Consider the following 21,321-nt stretch of genomic DNA (forward strand, 5'->3'; position numbering starts at 1 on the left):
ATGGGGACAGTGAGGGCCTTTCCAGAACCTATCAGGGGTCTGTCTCTCTGTCTCTGAGCAGAGCAACCAATGGCCTTGGCAGCCCTGAGCATTGCCAGGTATGAGCGAGGGGCCCAGGCTGTGGGTTTCCTCCCACACTGATAACTGCTGACAGAGTAGCTTTACTCAGACCCCACAGTCAGACAGGTGGTCCAATCTGCCCACAGCCGCAGCAACAAAGCCCTGTGTCTCTGCCCTCCACCCAGGCCCAGTAGGCTTGGCTCCCCACCACAGACAGTGACACAGTGACACCAGACTTCTGGGGACCAGCAGGGACTGAGTGGAAGCCCCACAGCACCAAAAGAATGAGACAGCCCAGGATAGCCTTTCAAGGCCCCTAAAAACTGAACTGTCATTGGACCTAAAGCCGCAAAAGGACAGAACCTATACTCTGAACCTAAACAGGATGACTACCTGCTGACATGGAAGGGTCTCCCAACATCACAGTCCAGAATACAAGTGAAAATCATCCATCATATGAAAAATCAGGAAAACAACAATTTGATGATAAAATACAATGAACTGATACAAGGTGAAGTTGATCTCAGAACTATCTGCCAAGGATTTTAAAGTAGTCTTCATAAAAGATGCTTCCACAGTAAATTGCAAACTCTTTTGAAACGAATGGGAAAAAAAACAGAAAATCTCAGCAAAGAAATAGAAGTTATAAAAATGAACTACTCATGAGGGTGTGGAAAAATTGGAACATTCATGAGATTGGAAAATGGTGCAGCCACTTTGGAAAACAGTTTGGCAGTTATTCATAATGTTAACCCAGCAATTCCACTCCTAGGTACATATCAAAGAGAAATTAAGTTATGTCCACACAAAAACCTGTATATAAATGTTCATAGCAGCATTATTCATAATAAACAAAAAATAGAAACAAGCTAAATGTACATCAATTGATGAATGGATAAAAAAATGTGGTCTATCCACAACACAGAACATATTCAGCCGTTGAAAGGAAGGAAGGTCTGACACCTGCAACAGTGGAATGAACCTTGGAAACAGTATGCTAAGTGTCAGACAGAAAAGACCACATGTAGGATTCCATTTATATAAAATGTCCTGATTGGGCAAATCCACAGACAGAGAAAGTGAATTAGTGTTTGCCAGGGGCTGGAAGGAGGAGAAAATTGGAAATGACTGCTAATAGGTATGGGGTTTCCTTTGGGGAGATGAAAATGTTCTGAAATCAGCCAGTGGTGAGTGTGATATAATTCTGAGTATACTAAAAACTACTGGATTATACACTTTTAAAGGATACATCTGTGGTGTATGAGTTATATTCTCAATAAAGCTGTTATCCTTTTAAAGAACCAAATGGAAATTATAGAACTAAAAATACAACTGACTTTTTTTTAAACTCACTAAAAGGGGGCCCCTGGGTGGCTTAGTCAGTGAAGTGTCTGCCTTTGGCTCAGGTCGTGATCTCAGGGTCCTGGGATCGAGTCCCACATTGGGCTCCCTGCTCAGCAGGGAGTCATTTCTCCCTCTCCCTCTGCCCCTCCCCCTGTTCATCCACTCTCTCTCTCTCTCTCTCTCTCTCTCTCAAATAAATAAATAAAATCTTTTTTAAAAAAACTCACCCAATGGACTCAAGAATAGAATGGAAATGCCAGAGGACAGCATCCGTCAAACTGAAGACAAATAAATAGAATTTACTTATGTAAACAACAGAGAGAAAATAGACAAAAAAATTAATACAGCCTCAGAGACCTCTGGGACAATAACAAAAGAGATAATATTTCTATCATTGGAGATCTAGGAAGGAGAGGAGAGAAAAGAATGTGAAGAAACCGAAAACTTCCCAAGACATAAACTTACAGATTCAGGAAGTTGAGCAAACTCCAAACAGGATAAACCCAAAGAAATTCACACCAAACCACATCATAAGTAAAATTCTGAAAACTAAGAATTAAAAAAAATCCTAAAAGCAGACAAAGAAAAACAATACATTATCAATAAAGGAAAACCAATTTGAATGATAGCAAATTTCTCATCTAAAATGGAGACCAGTAGGTAATGGAAGACCTGTTTTTAAGAGTTGAAAGAGAGGGTGTGTCAAGCTTGTATGCTACGTCTGTGAAACTATCCTGCAGAAATTATGGGGAAATAAAGACAACCTCAAATGAAGGAAAATAAGAGAACTTCTTGCTAGAAGACATACTGTTACATAATGGCTAAAGAAAACCCTCCAATCAGAAAGCAAATGATTACAAAAAGATGGGACTTTCAGAAAGGAAAGAAGAACAATGAAATGGGTAAAACTAGAAGTGACCGTAATAGATTATCCTTCACTTTGTGAATTTCTTTAATCACATTTTATGTTACAACACCACCTGAAGTGGTGCTCAGTGAATACAGAAGAAATACTCCAGACAGTTCTATGTTTAAAGTAGGAGGGTAAAAAAAAAACTAAATATAAGTAAGGTTTCTATATTTCACTTGAAGTGTTAACATGGCAACACCAGAAGCCTGTTATAAGTTACATACAGTATCATATATAAGTTACATATAAGGTAACCAATAAAAAAATTATACAAAACTCAAAAACATTATAAATACATCAAAATAGAAGTCTGAAAAATGTTCACATAACTCATAGAGAGAGAAGGGGAAAAGAAACAGATACATGAAAACAGGGGAACAAATAGGAAACAAAAAGTAAATGGCAGATATAAGCCCTAAAACATTAGTAATAACTTAGATGTAAATGTTCTAAATACACAAATTAAAAGGCAGATGTTGGGGGCGCCTGGGTGGCTCAGTCAGTTGGGCAGCTGCCTTAGGCTCGGGTCATGATCCCAGGGTCCTGGGATCGAGCCCCACATCGGGCTCCCTGCTTGGGTTAGGGTTAGGGTTAGGGTTAAGGTTGGCAAAGTGAATTTCGGCAGGAGTGGCTATATTGATATCAGAGAAAAATTTCAGATAAAAGAAAATTACTAGGAAGAATAGGGGACATTACATAATAATAAAAAGGATGAATCCACCAAAAAGATAGAACAATCCTAAATGTGTATGTGCCAAACTATAGAACTTCAAAATATATGAAGCAAAAATGGATAAAGCTGAAAAAAGAAATGGACAAATCCACAATTCTACTTGGAGACTTCAAGATGTCTCTCACAACAATTGACAGAACTACTGGAGATAAAATCAGCAAGATCTGGAAGAACTGAACACCATCAACCAATGGATCTAATTCACATCTGCAGAACACTCCACGCAACAAAAGTAGAATACACATTTGTTTCACATACATGGGACATTCACCAAAATTTGTATCTTAGGTCATAAAACAAACCTTAACAAACTTAAAAGAATTTAAATCATACAGAATATATTTTCTGACCATAATAGATTCAAACAAGAACTCAGTAACAGAAAGATAACAGAAAAATCTGCAAACACTTGAAAATTAAACACACTTCTAAATAATCCATGGGTCAATGATGAAGTCTCAAGGGAAATTTTAAAAATACAAAGAAGTGAATGAAAATGAAAACGACATATCAACATTTGGGGGATACAGCTAAAGAAATGCTAAAAGGGAAGTTTACAGTGCTTAATATTTACATGAGAGGAAAGATCTCAAATCCATAAGCTAAATTGTGATCTCAAAAATCTAGGGAGATAAAAGCTAAATAAAGCCAAAGTATGCATAAGGAAAGAAATAATAAAGATAAAATCAGAAATGAATGAAGTTAAAAACAGGAAAACAATTTTAAAAATTAATGAAACAAAAAGCTGGTTTTTTGAAAAAAATAAAAATAAAATAAACCTCTAGCAAGATTAACAAAAATAAAAAATGACCCAAATCAATACCCAGAATAGAAAAAGTGATATACCGGGGGCGCCTGGGTGGCTCAGTTGGTTAAGTGACTGCCTTCGGCTCAGGTCATGATCCTGGAGTCCCGGGATCGAGTCCCGCATCGGGCTCCCTGCTCAGCGGGGAGCCTGCTTCTCCCTCCGACCCTCCCCCCTCTCATGCTCTCTCTATCTCATTCTCTCTCTCAAATAAATAAATAAAATCTTTAAAAAAAAAATTAAAAAAAAGAAAAAGTGATATACCAACAGATGCAACAGCCATTGGAAGGATAAGAGAGAAATACTATGGACAACTTTAAACTCATAAATTCAACAACTTAGAAGAGATGGACCAATTCTCTGAAAACCACAAACTACTAAAACTCAGCCAGATGAAACAGATAACTAAAACTATAAAGGAACTAGGTTTTTGTCATCAAAATGTTTCTGAATCCAGAGTTCTCACTGTTAGAATTGACATTTACAGACCAGCGAGGGCCGGAGGCTGGAATGACCCGCATGGTGGTGGATTAGAGGTGGAGATGTCAGTAAGATCTTGTGTTCAGCATAATCTGGGTACAGATGGCTACATACAGAAGTACTGTAGATGTGTGTGTGTGTGTGTGTGTTTCTATACAGATGTGTGCATAGGTATGTACAAACACACATGTATGTCTTTGTTCTGCCAACCGAGAGGGCCTGGAAGCCATGGTGCCCCATCAGCAAAGAGCACACCCAGTGCCCAGATCTTGGCATCTAACATCATCCTCAGTCAAAGGAAACAGGACACCTGGGAGAAGCGGCTGATTCTAAGACTGGGGTAGGAAATATATAAGGTAGGAAATATATAAGGGCCTGGAGCATCTTGTAATGTCAGAAAGTAAAGAAGTGATCAAAAACAAAAAATAACAGAAAATTGAAAACATTGATGATGAGATATGGCAAAGGTGCATAGGGGCTGACTGAAGGGTTCCCAAAGACCAAAGCTGGAACGATTTGAGCAATGATCAATCAGTCAATATTGGATTATAACCCAAAGGGTAAAATGCACACCTATGAGTCATACTGACATTAAAAAATGACTGAATACATAAAGGAGGAGAAGAGACACATTTCCCATGCAGAAGAAGTCCAAATAATTTGTGTAGATACTCTGCTTTCAAGGAAGGAGCACAGAACTTCCCACTCCTTGAGGGCAGGCCTGCCTAATGTCTTCCTCCAAAGAGTGAAGTATAGAAAGGGGAGAAAAGGAGCAGCTCTTCAATGGGAAGAAACCTGACAAACACAACTCAGCCATGTGAAAAAAGTCAACATCAACAGCCATACACCATCTTGGTATGTGTACTCTTGATCATAAGGGATGAAAATGGCACTTCACCTCTGTGATCTGCCTCCAAAAAAACCCATAACCACGATCTAATGGGAAGAAGATCAGAGAAATTCCAGTAAAAGGGCATCTTACAAATACCTGAGCAGTACTCTTCAAAACTGTCAAGGTCATCAAAACCAAGAAAAATATGAGAAACCATCACAGCCAAGAGGAGCCTAAGGAGACATGCCAACTAAATATAAGGTGGTGTCCCAGATGGGTTCCTAAGACAGGAAAACGACATTAGGTACAAACTAAGGAAATCTGAATAAACTATGGACTTTCATTTATAATAATGTGTCAATATTGGTTCATTAATTGTAGCAAACATACCATATTAATGTAAGATGTATATAATGTATGTGGGCTTTCTGTAGTAGCTTCTCTATTTGTATGCAAATCTAAAACTGTTCTAAAAAATAAAGTCTAAAAATTCCTAAAAAAGAAATCTCTAGGCCAAGATGGTTCCACTGGAGTATTTTACCAGACATTTAAAAAAGAATACACCAATTTCACACAATCTCTTATAAAAATAAGATGGAACACTTTCCAACTCATTTTATAAGACAAGAATTACCCTGAAAGTACAACCAAAGATAGCACTGAAAATGAAAACCACAGACCAATATCTCTAATGAATTTAGATGCAAAATCCTCAACAAAACTTCATCAAACATAATCCAATATATAAAAAGAATAATGCACTATAACTAAGTGGATTTACTCCAAGCATGCAAGATTGATTCTGAAAATCAATCATCATAATTCATCTCATCAACAGGCAAAAGAGGACAAATCTTATGATCATATCAAATGTGCAGGAAAAGCTTGACAAAATTCACACCCTATTCAGGATAAATAAAAAACTCTCAGGAAACTAGGAATAGAGGGGAACTTTCTCAATCTCATAAAGAATATCTACCAAAAATTCTCTGCAATTAACATCATCATTAATGCTGAAAGACTGAATGTCCTCCCTTAAGATCAGGAATTCAGTGTAGTGATGCCCATTCTCAGCACCCTCACTCAACATAGCACTGGAAGTTCCAGCCAGAGCAACAGGGCAAGAAAAAGAACTAAAAGCATACATGTTGGAAAGGAAGAAATAAAAAATATCTCTATTTACAGATGACATAATTATTTATGTAGAAAATCCCAAGAAGTCTCCAAAAATAAAACCCTTAGAAGTAGTAAGTGGATTCAACGAGATCATAGGACACAAGATCAAACACAAAAATCAGGTGCATTTCTACACACTAACAATGACCAGGTGGAACCCTCAATAAAAAATGTAATACAATTTATAATTTCTCTAAAGAAATGAACTCAACCTAACCCTCATATCTTATACAAAAATTAATTCAAAATGAATGATGGGCTTAAATGTCAAATGTAAAACTATAAACCTTCTAGAAAAAAAATTATAAAATCTTTGGGACCTACGATGAGGCAAAGCATTCTTAATTTGAAACCAAAACAAAATTCTACAAAAAGTTATATTGGACCTTGTAAAAATTAAAAATCTTTGCTTTGTGAAAGTTTTGTGAAAATACTTATCCACTGGGAGAAAATATTTGCAAATCACATATTCAACGCAAGACTTGCATTCAAAGTATTTTTTAAAAACTCTAAAAACTCAACATGAAAAAATATTCAATTAGAAAATAGGAATGCATAGTCATTTCACCAAAGAGGACATAGAGATGTGTCATATAAGAACATGAAACGATGTTCACCTTCATTAGCCGTTAAGTAAATGCAAACTAAAACACAATAAGATATCACTACAGAACTACCAGAATGGCTTTTAAAAAAATTAGTGGTAATACCAGATGCTGGCAAGAAGTAGAGGAACTAAATCACTCACACATTGCTGGTGGGAATGTAAATGGTACAGCCACAGCCACTCTAAATAATCTGGCCTTTTCTTTCTAACCTGAAAACTAGACTTGCCATATGACTCAGTGACTACACTGCTGGGCACTGACCCCAGAGCAGCGAAAACTTACCTTCATGCAGAAATTTGTCTCTAAGGCTCACAGCAGCTTTATTCATGGTAGCTGGAGACTGGGAATTACTTAATGCCTCTCCAAGGTTCAACAGTTAAATTGTGGTGCATCCAATGCATGGAACACTACTCAGCAATAAAAAAGGACTGAGCTATTGATACACACAAAACAACCTGGATGAACGAACCTCAAAGAAATTATGCTGAATGAAAAAAGCAATCTCAAAAGGATACATATTGCATGATCCCATTTATATAACATTTCTGAAATAACAACAGAGACGAAGAACAGATTAGTGGGCTCAGTACGTGAGGGTGTAGGGGTGTGACTAGAAAGGGGCAGCACCAGGGAGTCAGTGTGATTCCTGTGGTACTCACCTGAGCAAACATATGTGATGTGACTGTGAGTTACATGGACACACACGAGAACGTGCACAGCCAGTGAAATCTGATAGTCTAGGGACTGTACCCATGTGGATTTCCTGCACTGTTTACAGTTTGGGACTATTATAAATAAATCTATTAAGAACATTCTTGTGGGGCGCCTGGGTGGCTCAGTCAGTTAAGTCTCTGCCTTCGGCTCAGGTCATGATCCCAGGGTCCTGGGATTGAGCTCCGCATCGGGCTCCCTGCTCAGCGGGAAGCCTGCTTCTCCCTCTCCCACTCCCCCTGCTTGTGTTCCCTCTCTCGCTGTGTCTCTCTCTGTCAAATAAATAAAATCTTAAAAAAAAAAAAAAAAAGAACATTCTTGTACAAGTCCTTCGGTGGACGTCTATTTTCACTTCTCTGAAGTAAGTACTTCAGAGTGGAGTGGTGGGGTCTTCGGTAGGAGCAGGTGTAACTCACTACGAAGGGCCCAAACCGTTTTCCAAAGTGGTTGTACTAGTTGGGGCTTCAGTTCCTCCACATCCTCTCCACTCATAAATTTCTAGGAAATGCGAACTAACGTACAAGACAGAAAGCAGGTCAGTGGCCGCCTGGGGAGGTAGTGTGGGGAGGGGCAGGAAGGAGGAAACTTTTCAGGGGGGTGGAATGCACATTCTGTTGATTGTGGTATCAGTTTCATGGGTGTATACATATGTCAAAACTAATCAAATTTTACACTTCAAATATGTGCTATTTATTGTACATCATTTGTACCTGGATAATGCTGTTTTTAAAGAAAGATTATCCTCCCACAAAGAAAACCCTGTGCCCAGAACCAACAGAATCGGCAATGTGTATAAAGCATAATAATGGTGCCCACAACTGGCTTTTTCCCAGGACTGCAAAGTTGGTTTGCCATTAGAAAAGCCATCATTGTAATTTGCCACACTGAGATACTAAGGGAGAAAAATTATATTACTCTCTTAAGAGAGGCAAAAAGTTTTATATTAAAAAATGTGTTACAATTAATAAATACTTTGCAAACTAGGAGTAGCCGGGAACTCCCGTAATCTGATAACAAGTATCAAACCACAACCCACAGCAAGCCTCCTGCTCTCCAAACCCAGTCAGAGACCAGAGATAGCACAGGGCTGCCCTCCCCACTCCTACCAGCTCTGCCCTGCCCTGGGGGCCTTCACCAGTGCAGTGGGTTATGAGAAGAAAGTCATTAGGACTGGAAATGAGGGCAAAGCCCTCAAGGCCCACAGACGATGCCACCGGGAATGAAAGGAATCCAGAAGAATCTGCAGATAAATGAGTAGAATCCATGACAGTTTAGCAAGCTCACAGGGCACGGTTAATAAACAAAAAGCAATTGTTTTTCTACGTAAGAGCAACAACAAACAGAAAAGGAATTCTTTTAAAAAGCTATCACTTACAAAAGCAACAAAAATATTAAATATCTAGGAATTACTGTAATGAAAGATGTGGGAAACCTTTACACAGAAAACTGAGAGACATCACAGCAAAGTTTAAGTAAGGAAGAAAAATACACCCAGTTTACGGGTCAGAAGACTCAACCTTGCAAAGACATAAAATTTCCCCAAATTAACTACTGAAGGAGGGAGGCCAAACCTGACAAAATGACTCTAAAATTTACATGGAACCCCAATGGGCGTGAGTAGCTGCCAAGTCAACCAGGAGCAGGATCCTGCGGGCCCAGCTGGGTTAGCAGCAATGCAATTATGGACGTTTCCAACACCTGTCAGCCAGCCAGTGTGGACGGGAGCAGAGAGCACGGTCAGGAGTGGGCTCTCTGCTTCTCGAAGGCCAGTGACAGGCAGGGAGGCCTCCTGCCCAGCTGACAAGGGCACTAGAGTGGGCAAGAAGTGGGGTGAGGGCACGAGGGTGCTGCTACCAGGGGCCGCAGGGCGCAGGCTGCAGGGCTGGGGCTTCCTTCCCTTTCATTCCTAAGACAGGAGGCTGGAGCCTGTGTCTGTGTTGATGTTAGGAAAGGCAGAAAGAAAGAAAGTGGAGACCCAGCAGGAAAGGCCAGGGAAGGGTCCAGAGCTCAGCACAGGCTGGAGCAGGAAAGCCCCCAGGATGTGTGTGGATAAAGATAAGGTCTCTGTGGGGGAAGCAGGAAGTCAGAGGCCCTGCCCCTTGGCTTGTTTCCTTTTTTTTTTTTTTTATTATCTTATGTTAGTCACCATACAGTACATCATTAGTTTCTGATGTGGTGATCCACGATCCATTGTTTTCGTATAACACCCAGTGCTCCATGCAGTACGTGCCCTCCTTAATGCCCATCACCAGGCTAACCAATCCCCCCTCCCCCCTCCCCTCTAAAACCCTGTTTGTTTCCCAGAGTCCATAGTCTCTCATGGTTCATCTCTCCCTCCGATTCCCCCCGCCCCCATTTTTCCCTTCCTTCTCCTGATGTCTTCCATGCTATTCCTTATGTTCCACACATAAGTGAAACATATGGTTTCCCTTGGCTTGTTTTCTGAGGAGGGGGTGGGGACTGTAGGGTTTGCGAAACCTGCCTGGGGCCGCAGAGGGCCTTTGGGTCTGCTGGAGCTCACGCTGCAGGGACAGATTGGGGACTCTGCAGGGGGCAGGGGTGAACACTGACGCTGGAGTTTGGGGAGGGGTGGCAAGCCCAGGTGTTGGGCACCCACTGAGGTGGGACTAGGGGTGCTGTGGGAGTGACGTGAGAAATGGGCAGGACCTTGATCTCCACACCTTGGATGCAGAGGTGAAGTTCTGGGCCATGGGAAGCCAGGGGTGTCTGTGGAAAGGGGTTGAGATGATGTGGGGAAACAGGACCCTGAGAAGTAGGAAGCTGGGGAACTGTGGGGAGCACTGCCGGTGGATGCTGGGATTCCCAAGAAGAAAACCTCCAACCACCCACCAAAATCAACAAAGCAGCAAGAAGTCCAGCAGCCCAAGACACACCCTGCCTGAACACAGCCTGCAGAGAGCCACCTGACCTCCCTACTGGAGAGGGGCTGTGGTGCCAGGCCCCTGGGAGGGTGCAGGGGCGGTGGGGAGGGGGGGGGGGAGGAAGGCCGATTTGCGCCAGGGCAGGAAGCCCTGAGCAGACCAGGGTAGGGCTGAGACATTCACGTGAGTAAGAGAGCTTCTTCCCCTGGAAGGTTCCAGCCACCTCTCGGCAAAGCAGCCTGGCTGGTCCAGGTGGACCCCAAGGCAGTGAGGCCCAGAGGGTGGTCAGCCCTGCCCAGGAGCCACAGCTACTCCCCAGCACCAAGGCCCAGTGGGAAGGGATGGTGTAGGGCTGAGGGTGTGGACACACGGAGCAGCAGTGTATCTGAGTGTCCTCCCTTGGTCACTCACTCGGGCCACGTTCACGGTCACCTCAAATTGCAGCCTGAAAAGCCTAGCTCCAGCATGCTCAAAGTTCCTCACCAGGGCAACTGAGGAGTCGCTTACAGCAATGGAAAAGAGCCTGGCCATCTTGACTCATGTCCGCAGCCCAACAGCCCTGCTCCCGGCTCCTTCCTCATCCCACACCCTCATGGGCCGGAGGCCCCAGTCCTTGGTCCTCCTCTCAGCCTCGCACCTTGTGGGACCCCAAATGCCCACCTCCAGGAAGGCTCTGAGCTCCAGACGCACGTGCCCATGTCCCCACCTAACTTCCCCTCATCTCTAAATCTGCACACCGAAATCACTTACTCCCAACCCCCCCCCCAGCCCTCCAAAACCCACCAATCCCACATCCTTGGACTCCTCGTTCTTCCACACCACGCCCGATCCATCAGCAAATCCAGCAACATCCCGCCCCACCGCAGTGATCCTTAGCTCCGACAGCAGCCCGAATGCAGCCCATCTGGACCCCGCCAGTCTATTCTCCCCAGCAGCCCTGCTCTGTCCAGAACCTTGCACGTCTCAGGGGCACCACCAGGCCATGCGCCCACCGCGGAGCTCAGCTGCTGACCCCTCCCCAGCTCTCTGAGTCCAGGTCGGTCCCAGCATGAGCCCTCCCCCTCCACAGGTGGAGCCCACGCCCCCTCCCCCCCACACGTGGGGCCCACGCCCCCTACCCCACACACGTGGAGACCACGTCCCCCCCCACACACGTGGAGACCACGTCCCCTCCTCCACACACGTGGAGCCCACGCTCCCTCCCCCACACACGTGGAGCCCACGCCCCCTCCCCCACACACGTGGAGCCCACGTCCCCCACACACACACGTGGAGACCACGTCCCCTCCCCCACACACGTGGAGCCCACGTCCCCTCCCCCACACACGTGGAGCCCACGTCCCCCACACACACACGTGGAGACCACGTCCCCCCCACACACACGTGGAGACCACGTCCCCCACACACACACGTGGAGACCACGTCCCCCCCACACACACGTGGAGACCACGTCCCCTCCCCCACACACATGGAGACCACGTCCCCTCCCCCACACACGTGGGGCCCACGTCCCCTCCCCCCCACACGTGGGGCCCACGCTCCCTCCCCCCCACACGTGGGGCCCACGTCCCCTCCCCCCCACACGTGGGGCCCACGCTCCCTCCCCCCCACACGTGGAGCCCACGTCCCCCACACACACACGTGGAGACCACGTCCCCCCCACACACACGTGGAGACCACGTCCCCCCCACACACACGTGGAGACCACGTCCCCCCCACACACAGGTGGAGACCACGTCCCCTCCCCCACACACGTGGAGACCACGTCCCCTCCCCCACACACGTGGAGCCCACGTCCCCTCCCCCCCACACGTGGGGCCCACGCTCCCTCCCCCCCACACGTGGGGCCCACGCCCCCTCCCCCACACACGTGGAGCCCACGGCCCCTCCCCCACACACGTGGAGCCCACGTCCCCTCCCCCACACACGTGGAGCCCACGCTCCCTCCCCCACACACGTGGAGACCACGCCCCCTCCCCCACACACGTGGAGCCCACGGCCCCTCCCCCACACACGTGGAGCCCACGCCCCCTCCCCCACACACGTGGAGCCCACGCCCCCTCCCCCCCACACGTGGGGCCCACGCCCCCTCCCCCACACACGTGGAGCCCACGTCCCCTCCCCCACACACGTGGAGCCCACGCTCCCTCCCCCACACACGTGGAGACCACGCCCCCTCCCCCCCACACGTGGAGCCCACGGCCCCTCCCCCACACACGTGGAGACCACGCCCCCTCCCCCACACACGTGGAGCCCACGGCCCCTCCCCCACACACGTGGAGCCCACGCCCCCTCCCCCACACACGTGGAGACCACGCCCCCTCCCCCACACACGTGGAGACCACGCCCCCTCCCCCACACACGTGGAGCCCACGGCCCCTCCCCCACACACGTGGAGCCCACGCCCCCTCCCCCACACACGTGGAGCCCACGCCCCCTCCCTAGCCTGTGCAGTGGCTGGTGCCTCTGCCCACGCTCTCTTTCCAAGCTACCCCCAGGATTCTGTACAAGCTCTGACTGCGCCCCAGACTTCCTCCCGGTCCCTACTGGCCAGAGCACAGGTCACCAGCCCCTTGTCTCTTCCCTCCAGCAGCAGAGCTCCACACACAGGAGCTTGACTGTTGGATGCCGTATCCAGAGTCCGGAGCCCTCCCGAGTTGAATGGTGAATGAGTAAATGTGACTTCTATACAATGACTCCGGGGCCCAGGAACACGAGGCCACGAGATAGGGCAGCCCCAGAGATCGGGGTTCCCATGAGGCCAGGACCCCACCTCCAAGGGGCTGGTCAGCTGTCCCCTGTGGCTGAGCACAGCAGACGCTAGACCCCACCTGGCCGGGAAGGACTGTAGCCCCCCTGTGGGGTCCTGGGCACCTTCCTCTCACCTCCCACGGGACAGAGGGAGCTGCTGCTTGGGCCCCTTCACAGCTGACGAAGGGGTTTCTCTGTTCACCTCGTGGGACCCTCACAGTGACCAGCTGGAGATCAGGGAGGTAGCTGGCCATGAGGCAGGACTGGAGCCTCAGCCCCAAGCACTCAGCATGGAGCCCACTCAGGAGAGCAGGGTCTGGGCGCAGCCTAGGCCTGCTCCTCACCCCCAGCTCTGGTCAGGGGTGGGGGCAGAGATTTCTGCCTGGGCCCGCTGCTGCACCAAGCAGCTGCTGGGGGGTAAGGGTGGCTGCCTGTGCCCACATCCCACCCCCACCAGATCACACCTGCCCCGCGCCCGTGAGGACAGCCAGGGAGGGGCCCAGGTTCCATATGGCCTCCCATTCTGGCCATCTTGGCTGACGAGGCTGGTCCCAGGTGAGGAGGGTCCCTGAGCAGAGGTCTGAGGGGCTTCCCAGAAGGAGCGTTGGTGCACCAGCCCCTGGGACAGCGGGGAGGAGGGAGCCTTGCTCCGTCTCCCCAGCCCAGCTACAGCTCCACCTCTAGCCCTCGCTCCCGTGAGCTCTTCTCCAGTGAGAGGGGAGTGGGGGCTGAGGTAAGCTTCCCATTTGCCACCCAGTTCTCCTTTAGAAACACACGGGTGGCCTGGTAGTGGGGGCTGCCGGGGCTCTCCCCATACAGACTGGGGGGTCCCTTGTACTTTACCCCCAAAACCTGACTCCTGCTCTGCTGAAATGAGAGCAGGAGAGGGGCACCTGCTTGTCTGGAACATCATTGCCATCTCCGCTGGGAGGGCTCCCTAATTGTGAGGGGGGATCTCTGCAGCCAGGCTCATCTCATTTTGTATCTTCCAAGCCCTGTCCTGCACCGAGATGGTCCCAGGGTATGTGGCAGCTCTGCAGGGGAGAGATCCATGGGGCCAGCACCCAGTGCTGCTTTTAGCTGAGAGCCCATGGTCAGCCTCCATCAGCTCTCGTGCTGAGCCCCCTCTCAGCACCAAGGACCAGGCAGTGACCCCCGTCGGCTAAGTCCCTGCCCAGAGCAGCACTGCGTCCTCAGGAAAGCCAGAGGAGAGTGGTAAGACCCTCCCCTCCATAGGTGAGGAGTCAGGCTTGGGGGTTGAGAGCAGAGGGTGGGGCAGGGCTGGGATCCCCTAGAACTGCCCATCTCCGCACAGGTGGGGGCTGAGGGCTGCATGCGCCTGTGTCCAGTGCATGCCTGTGTCTGCGTGAGCCTCTGTCCGTGTGTTTGCGTGTGCCCACACATGTGATGAGGGCAGCAAGCTAGTCCGGGATCTGTTGCTGAACATGCCCGTCTTGAGCCAATATCTCTGTGAGGGCCATGTTCTGTGACAGAGTGTACAGGTCCCGAGGCTCAGGCGGAGGGCTTGGCACCTGTCTCCTGGGCAGGGCGGAGTATGTGGAGGGGCATCTGTGTGTCTAAGGCCTGGTGCCAATGTCTGTGTGCTAGATCGGGATCTGCTGGGGGCACGCTGGTCTGCAGGTGCACCTGGCGGGGGCCTGGGGTCTGTGTGGGTAGCTGCATTAGGGGCCTGTGAGTCTGGATGTGGAGGTTGGTTTGGCTTTGACTCAGGATGTCTGGGTGCCCTGAGTGAATCTGAATTTGGGGGGGGGGTACGTGTGACTCTGTACCCGTGTAAAGTTTGGGAAGCATGTGCGTTGGAGCATCACAGGGGAGCCCGGAGACTTTCCATTTGTCTCCTCGTGTCTGTGGGACTCAGGGGTCCTGATGAAACACTGTTCTCCCACCCCTTCAGCCAAGGTGACGCTTTTACTCCATCTTTCATGTAGATAAACAGACCCTGGATGAGGGTAGACATTTGTTGCAAGTCTGAGAGCTGATCAGTGGCAGATCTGAGCAGACACTGCCGGGGTCACCAGGAGCCACAGTGGGGGAGAGATAGAAGGACCCAGACGTGGTTTTACCCAGGGCCCCAGGAGCCACAGTGGGGCAGAGATAGAAGGACCCAGACATGGTTTTACCCAGGGCCCCAGGAGCCACAGTGGGGCAGAGATAGAAGGACCCAGACGTGGTTTTACCCAGGGCCCCAGGAGCCACAGTGGGGCAGAGATAGAAGGACCCAGACGTGGTTTTACCCAGGGCCCCGGCTACAGGGGGCTGACCCCACCGAGATCTGTCCGGGCCCCCTCCTGCCGCAGTCACCACTGCCCACCTGGGCCACCAAGCCCACCTGAGTGTAGCAGGTACACAGGCTTTCTGTGGTCCTCAGAGCTTGTGCATCTCCCACCCGCTCCGGCCAGATGCTGATGCGGGACAGCGCATGCCCCATGGGACAGCTGAGGGGTCTGAGGCACAGAGAGGGCAGATGTCCTGTCCCAGGCACAGGTGGCTGGGGAAGGTGGGGCTTGAACCTGAGCCGCCCATCCCAGAGCCCACACCCTGGAGCTCTGGACTCTGCTGCTTCTTGAAATCTTTGCAGGATGAAAACTGCGTGTACCTGCAGGTGTCAAGCAGATACTGGGCAGTATGCGGAGGAGAGAGGTGAGGGAGCCTGTGGCCACTCAAGGGCAGAGGCCAGGAGGAGTCCCGGGGAGTTCTGGGGTTCTGGGGGGAGGCAGGAAGCTGAGAAGGGGACATGAGTGGGGCCTGGGGGTGGGGGCAGCCACCCTGCCAGGTTCTAGGCTCAAGGGCCTCTCCAAAAAGAACGGGGGTGGGGGGCCAGGGCAGGGGGGGCCATCCGCCACACCCTGCTCAGCCCCAAGCTCAGTCTGAGGCCTCGGTGGACAAGGCCTGGTGTGGGGGAATGCCCTCTGAAGGCTCACAGCAGCAAGATGCAGAACAGAGCCCGAGTAAGAGTTTAGGGGTTTTGTCCTCCAAACCCATTCTCCCGTATATCAGCCAGCTTGTTTAGCACACTCTCACTTCCACATCAAGTGCGCAGATCCACTCAGGGCCACGTTCTGAGGCACTCGGGGTGCAGGTAAGAAGCTAAAACCCCAACCATACTACAAATGAGTGCATTGGTTTTTAAATGGGTTTTGGAGATCTAGAAGCACAGCCTGTGACTTGCGGGAACGTTCCTAGAATGGAGAGCACAGGCTGATGGGCGGCAGGGTGCAGGGGGACCCTGGACAGGGCTCAGCCACATTTTGGGGAGCCCCTGAGCCAGCAAACCCATGGGTGGGCAGGGGTGAAGGAAGCTGACTTCTGTTTTGAGGATCTGGCCCTTTCAATCCTGTGAAAACAGTTCCTTGTAGCAGCGAGGAGGCTGCCCACCAATCCTGCCCCTCTCGATCCCTCGGCCACCACTGCAGACACGGAATCAGGGGGCACAGGGAGTCTGGCCCTGAGAACCTCTCTGCACAGCTGTGGCTGTGTCAGCGTGGCTTGGGCAGAACCAGACAGGAGCTGCACGTGGAGTGAGGTGGCGGAGGGCTGGACCCCCAGGGCCCGTGGAGGGGCCTCAGCTCCTGGGAGCTCCAGGGAGCACGTAGCTTGCTTGGCCAGGGTGTCAAGGGGACCCAGGGTGGGAAACTTGGCCTCCTGCATCCCTCCAACTCCCTGGGATGCTGAATTCTCCTAGGGAACAGGCGCCCCATGAGTGGCCATGATCCGCATCAGCCCCCCACTACACATGCCCACGGACGTCCTCCTCAGCACCCCATCCCTCCCAGAGGTGTGGTACATCTCTGCTTAACTTGAGGGCAAATTCTGGGGCTGTCATCTCAAGAACAGACAAGGAAGCCATGTCTCTAGGCAGCGAGTGCCTTCCCCCTCACCCAGGAAGATGGCAGGAGCCCGGCTCCGGGCCTAGCCCTTCCTCGTCAACCCCAGGCCGCTCACTTGCCCACTGACCCACAACACCCATTCTTCTGACCTGGGTGACCTTGGCCACGGCCTCCCCCCTCCCCACCAGTGGGTCCAAGCCAGGCCTGGGGTGGGGCCGCATGCACACCTGTTAGCAGGTCCCCAGGCCAGGCCTCTGAGGCCTTCTCGTGTGCCCTGCACAGGCCCCCACCACACCACGGCCTTTGTCTAGTCTGTGACCACACAGGGCCGGTGGCTCCAGGGCAGAGCCCACGTCTGCCCACCCCCCACCCAGTGCCCGGAGGAAACGTGTGAGGCCACGGTCCCTGCCGTGGGCAGTCCTGGGGGATACTGACCAGGACGGGGCCCCCCCCACCACACCCCGCCCGCCCCCCAGCGTCTAACCCGCTGCGTCTGCCACCAGACAGTGCACACCATGTCCACCGGGGACAACCGCTCCGAGGTGACAGAGTTCATCCTGGTGGGCTTCCCGGGCTCGCTGGGCTTCCACGTGTGCCTGCTGGTGCTGTTCACACTGGCCTACACGCTGACGGTCACGGAGAACGTGGTCATCCTCACCGTGATCCGTGTCAGTCCCCCGCTGCACAAGCCCATGTACGTCTTCCTGAGCAACCTGTCCTTCCTGGAGGTGTGGTACATCTCCGTCACCGTGCCCAAGATGCTGCTCAGCCTGGCGGCGCCCCAGTTCCACCACATCTCCTTCGTGGGCTGCATGGCACAGCTGTACTTCTTCCTGGCGCTGGCCTGCACCGAGTGCACGCTCCTGGGCGTCATGGCCTACGACCGCTACGTGGCCATCTGCAGCCCCCTGCGCTACCCCGCCATCATGAGCCCCAGTTTCTGCAGCTTCCTGGCCGCCAGCTCCTGGATCTCGGGCTTCACCGTCTCCCTGGGAAAGGTCTTCTTCATCTCGCGCCTGGGCTACTGTGGCCCCAACGTCGTGAACCACTTCTTCTGCGATGTGTCCCCCCTGCTGAACCTGGCGTGCTCTGACATGTCCGCGGCAGAACTGGTGGACTTCCTCCTGGCGCTGCTCATCCTGCTGGGGCCGCTCCTGCTCACCATTCTCTCGTACACCGCCGTCCTCGGCACCGTGCTGCGCATCCCTTCTGCCGCCGGCCGGCACAAGGCCTTCTCCACCTGCGCCTCGCACCTGGCTGTGGTGGTCATCTTCTACTCGGCCTCCCTCTTCATCTACGCCCGGCCACGTGCCATCTACTCCCTTGACCTCAACAAGCTGGTGTCCGTGGTCTACACGGTGCTCACGCCGCTGCTCAACCCCGTCATTTACTGCCTGCGGAACCGGGAGGTCAAGGAGGCGCTACGCAAGGCGGCTCGGAGGGCAGCCCAGGCCCTGGGTGACCGGTCCTAGGAGCCTCCCCAGGACCCGTGCTGGGCCCCGGTGTCTCCTGTTTATCTCCTGAGTGGCTCCACCAGGCCGAGGGGCTGAAGGCAGAGTCCTTCCTGTCCCTGCCCCTCATCTAGTGGGACCTGCCCCGGGACACCACACAGGATGACCACCCCAACCCGGCCCATGGCCAGGGAGCCAATGCCTGGAACAGGCACCCTGTGTGGAGCCCCCTCGCCCTGCCATGCCCTGGTGCTGCCTTGAGGCTGCCCACACCCCGTTCCTGGCGGTGACACCCTCTGTCCCCCAACCCTGGGTAGGAGTGGAGTGGCCAGGATGCAGGCCTGGGCAGGCCCCCAGAGGCCAGGTCAGCTGCAGCACACTTATGGGGAGAGGGTCTTGGGGCACGCAGGGTGATGCCCAACCAGTGAAGGGGGAGGGACAGGAGTGTTGACAACACAGCAGGGCAAATAAGACTCTGGGAAGATGGAGAACTGCCCACCGACAACTGGCAGCCCCCTCCCAGCACCTCCCAACCAGTGTCCCTGTGACCAGCTTCCTCTCTGTTGGGAGCACGCAGAGTAAACAAGGCTGGGCTTGAAAGCGATGTGTAGGCCCTGAGCCACAACCCTGCTCCAAACAGACCCAGCACTGGTGCTGATCCCACAGGGACTCACACCCCTCCACCCCTCCCCACCTCCTCCAGCTGTCTGCCCGACTGTGGCCTCCCTGCTCTGTGGTGGACCTGGTGTATAGGATCCCCTCCAAGCTGGCTCACTTTGGCCCTGCTGTGCAGCTGACCCTGGTGCCTACCCCGGCTACAGCTCCCACAAGCACATCGTCACCAAGTGGAGACTGGGTGGGGGTCCACACTCACCATGGGCCTGGCTGACCAGGGAGGACAGGACCTGGATCGTCCTAGAGGAACCTTCGCTTGCTCTCCTGAGATGATTGGTGCCATGGCGTCAGAAGGCCCTGCGTCCCCACTGGGGCATGACTGACAGCCCATGAGGCTCTACCATGGCTTCTAGGGTCACGAGGCTCGGCCCCAGCCTGTGCTGCAAAGGCAGCCTGAGTGCTGGTCAGAAATCTCGTGGTGCCTCTGCAGGATTTCTGGTTATAATTGTCAGCCATGCTGGCAAGGTTGGGGAAATCTAGAATGTTCATCTTGGGCAACTGACAATGGGGGTTTTGAGCTCCATTCTCTGGGCTGCCACAGAAACACACTAGACACTGAGCATGAAGGTTGCTCATTCAGCATGCACATGCTGGGCTCCGTGGGTGTGATGGGCCATGTGCTGCAAGGAGCAGGGCCCAAGTCTCCACGTAGCCCCTTGGTCCAGGACTGTGGGCAGTCCCAGCACAGACTGACCCATCGCTGCATCCTGCCAGCTGTCTTGGCACAGACTCCAACTGCCATGGCAGCTACAGGATGGAGCAAACGGCCCATGCAAGGTGCCTGTAGGTCTGAAACCTTGAGCACTTCCCACTTTCATAACGGAGGTCCTTCCAAATCAAACTTCTATAAAGTGATCACTTCAGAAACTAGGGTGAAAATACTACTGGCTCACTGGTCTGACAATTAATAAAGCAAGCACTGAGTACCAGCCTCTCGCTGGGGCTGCTTGGCCCTGCAGAGACCAGCTGGGTCAGGGAACTCACAGCCTGGCTTAGTCCCCTGGAAGCAACAGAAGCAGCTCCGGTCGGGGCTTGCCACACAGCAGGGCCTCCAAGGCCAGGGAGACACGACCCGTGCCAGGCAGGGCATGGATGCCGAGGACGGATGAGGACGTAAGTCAGCCCCAGCGAGTGTGGAGTGCCCCACAGGAGAACAGCCGTGTCGGGAGACCAAGCACAGCCGCAAACCAGAAGGTGCTGGAATGCAAGGCTACCAGCAGGGCAGATGTGTTCCCCAAACATCCTCCTGAAGAGGTGGAAGCCACTTTAAACAAAGTGGAGACGCGCTCTGATCTTCACGTTGGAGAGACAGCTCTGCAGCTGGGTCAGAGGGACAGCCCACCTGAGCACAGGGGGAGAAGTCGGAGACAGGCTGCTGGGGGAGAGTGGCACAGGCATAAGCAGCCCAATCAGGCGACTAGTTAATGTTGGGGGAGTGAAAACTAGGGGTCATGGACAAGGCCCCAGTGTTGGCTTGGACTGCTGGGCACGTGCCCCAAACTGAAGACAGAAAGAACCCCCAGAGCAGAGATGGGGTGGGAAGCAGGCAGGGGCCTGATGGAGGAGCCTCATGGGCTCTTGGACTTGGGGCCGCCGGGAGCCACTGAAAGCACAGCCGCATAAAATCATAATTTGAGTTTTTAGCAGATTGCTCTAAACTTGGGGAGGTTCTACGGGATTTGGCCTTGTTCTAACGTGGGGCACAGAGCACAGTGTGGAAGCAGGAGTCCAGGGATCAGGGAGCCGGTGTAGAAGCCCAGGCAAGGGGCTGGGGCGCCTCAGACACGGCACAGTGGGCAGGCGTATGAGGCTGCGGGGCAGCCCTGCAGGCGGGGCCCGAGCTCCATGAGGCGCTGAGGCTGGGGGTCCACTATCCACCCACCCAGATGGGCAGGTCTGGGGAGGAGGACACTGGAACGTCCAAGAGGTGGTCCAGGCCCTGGCTCTGGAGCTCCAGAGAAAAGGGGCCAGAAATAGAACTTTCAGAGTCAGCTTATAGAGGGAGAGCACAGTCAGGAGCACAAGAAGGTCACCTGCCAGAGGTGAAGAGCAGAG

The 21,321-nt window shown here is 51.9% G+C and overlaps 2 protein-coding genes across 3 annotated transcripts in view; one reads left to right on the forward strand and one right to left on the reverse strand.

Moving 5' to 3' along the window:
* The window catches only part of SCART1 (scavenger receptor family member expressed on T cells 1), a 94,697-nt gene that overhangs the window by 16,667 nt on the left and 56,709 nt on the right, over nucleotides 1-21,321 (reverse strand). The gene's annotated exons all lie outside the window — the stretch shown is intronic.
* On the forward strand, nucleotides 17,656-18,612 carry LOC118542806 (olfactory receptor 226-like). The gene has a single exon (XM_036103313.2). The coding sequence runs from the start codon at nucleotides 17,656-17,658 to the stop codon at nucleotides 18,610-18,612; it is 957 nt and encodes a 318-aa protein (XP_035959206.1).

This window comes from Halichoerus grypus, chromosome 7 (genome assembly GCF_964656455.1).
Source record: "Halichoerus grypus chromosome 7, mHalGry1.hap1.1, whole genome shotgun sequence".
Classification (NCBI taxonomy): Eukaryota; Metazoa; Chordata; class Mammalia; order Carnivora; family Phocidae; genus Halichoerus; species Halichoerus grypus.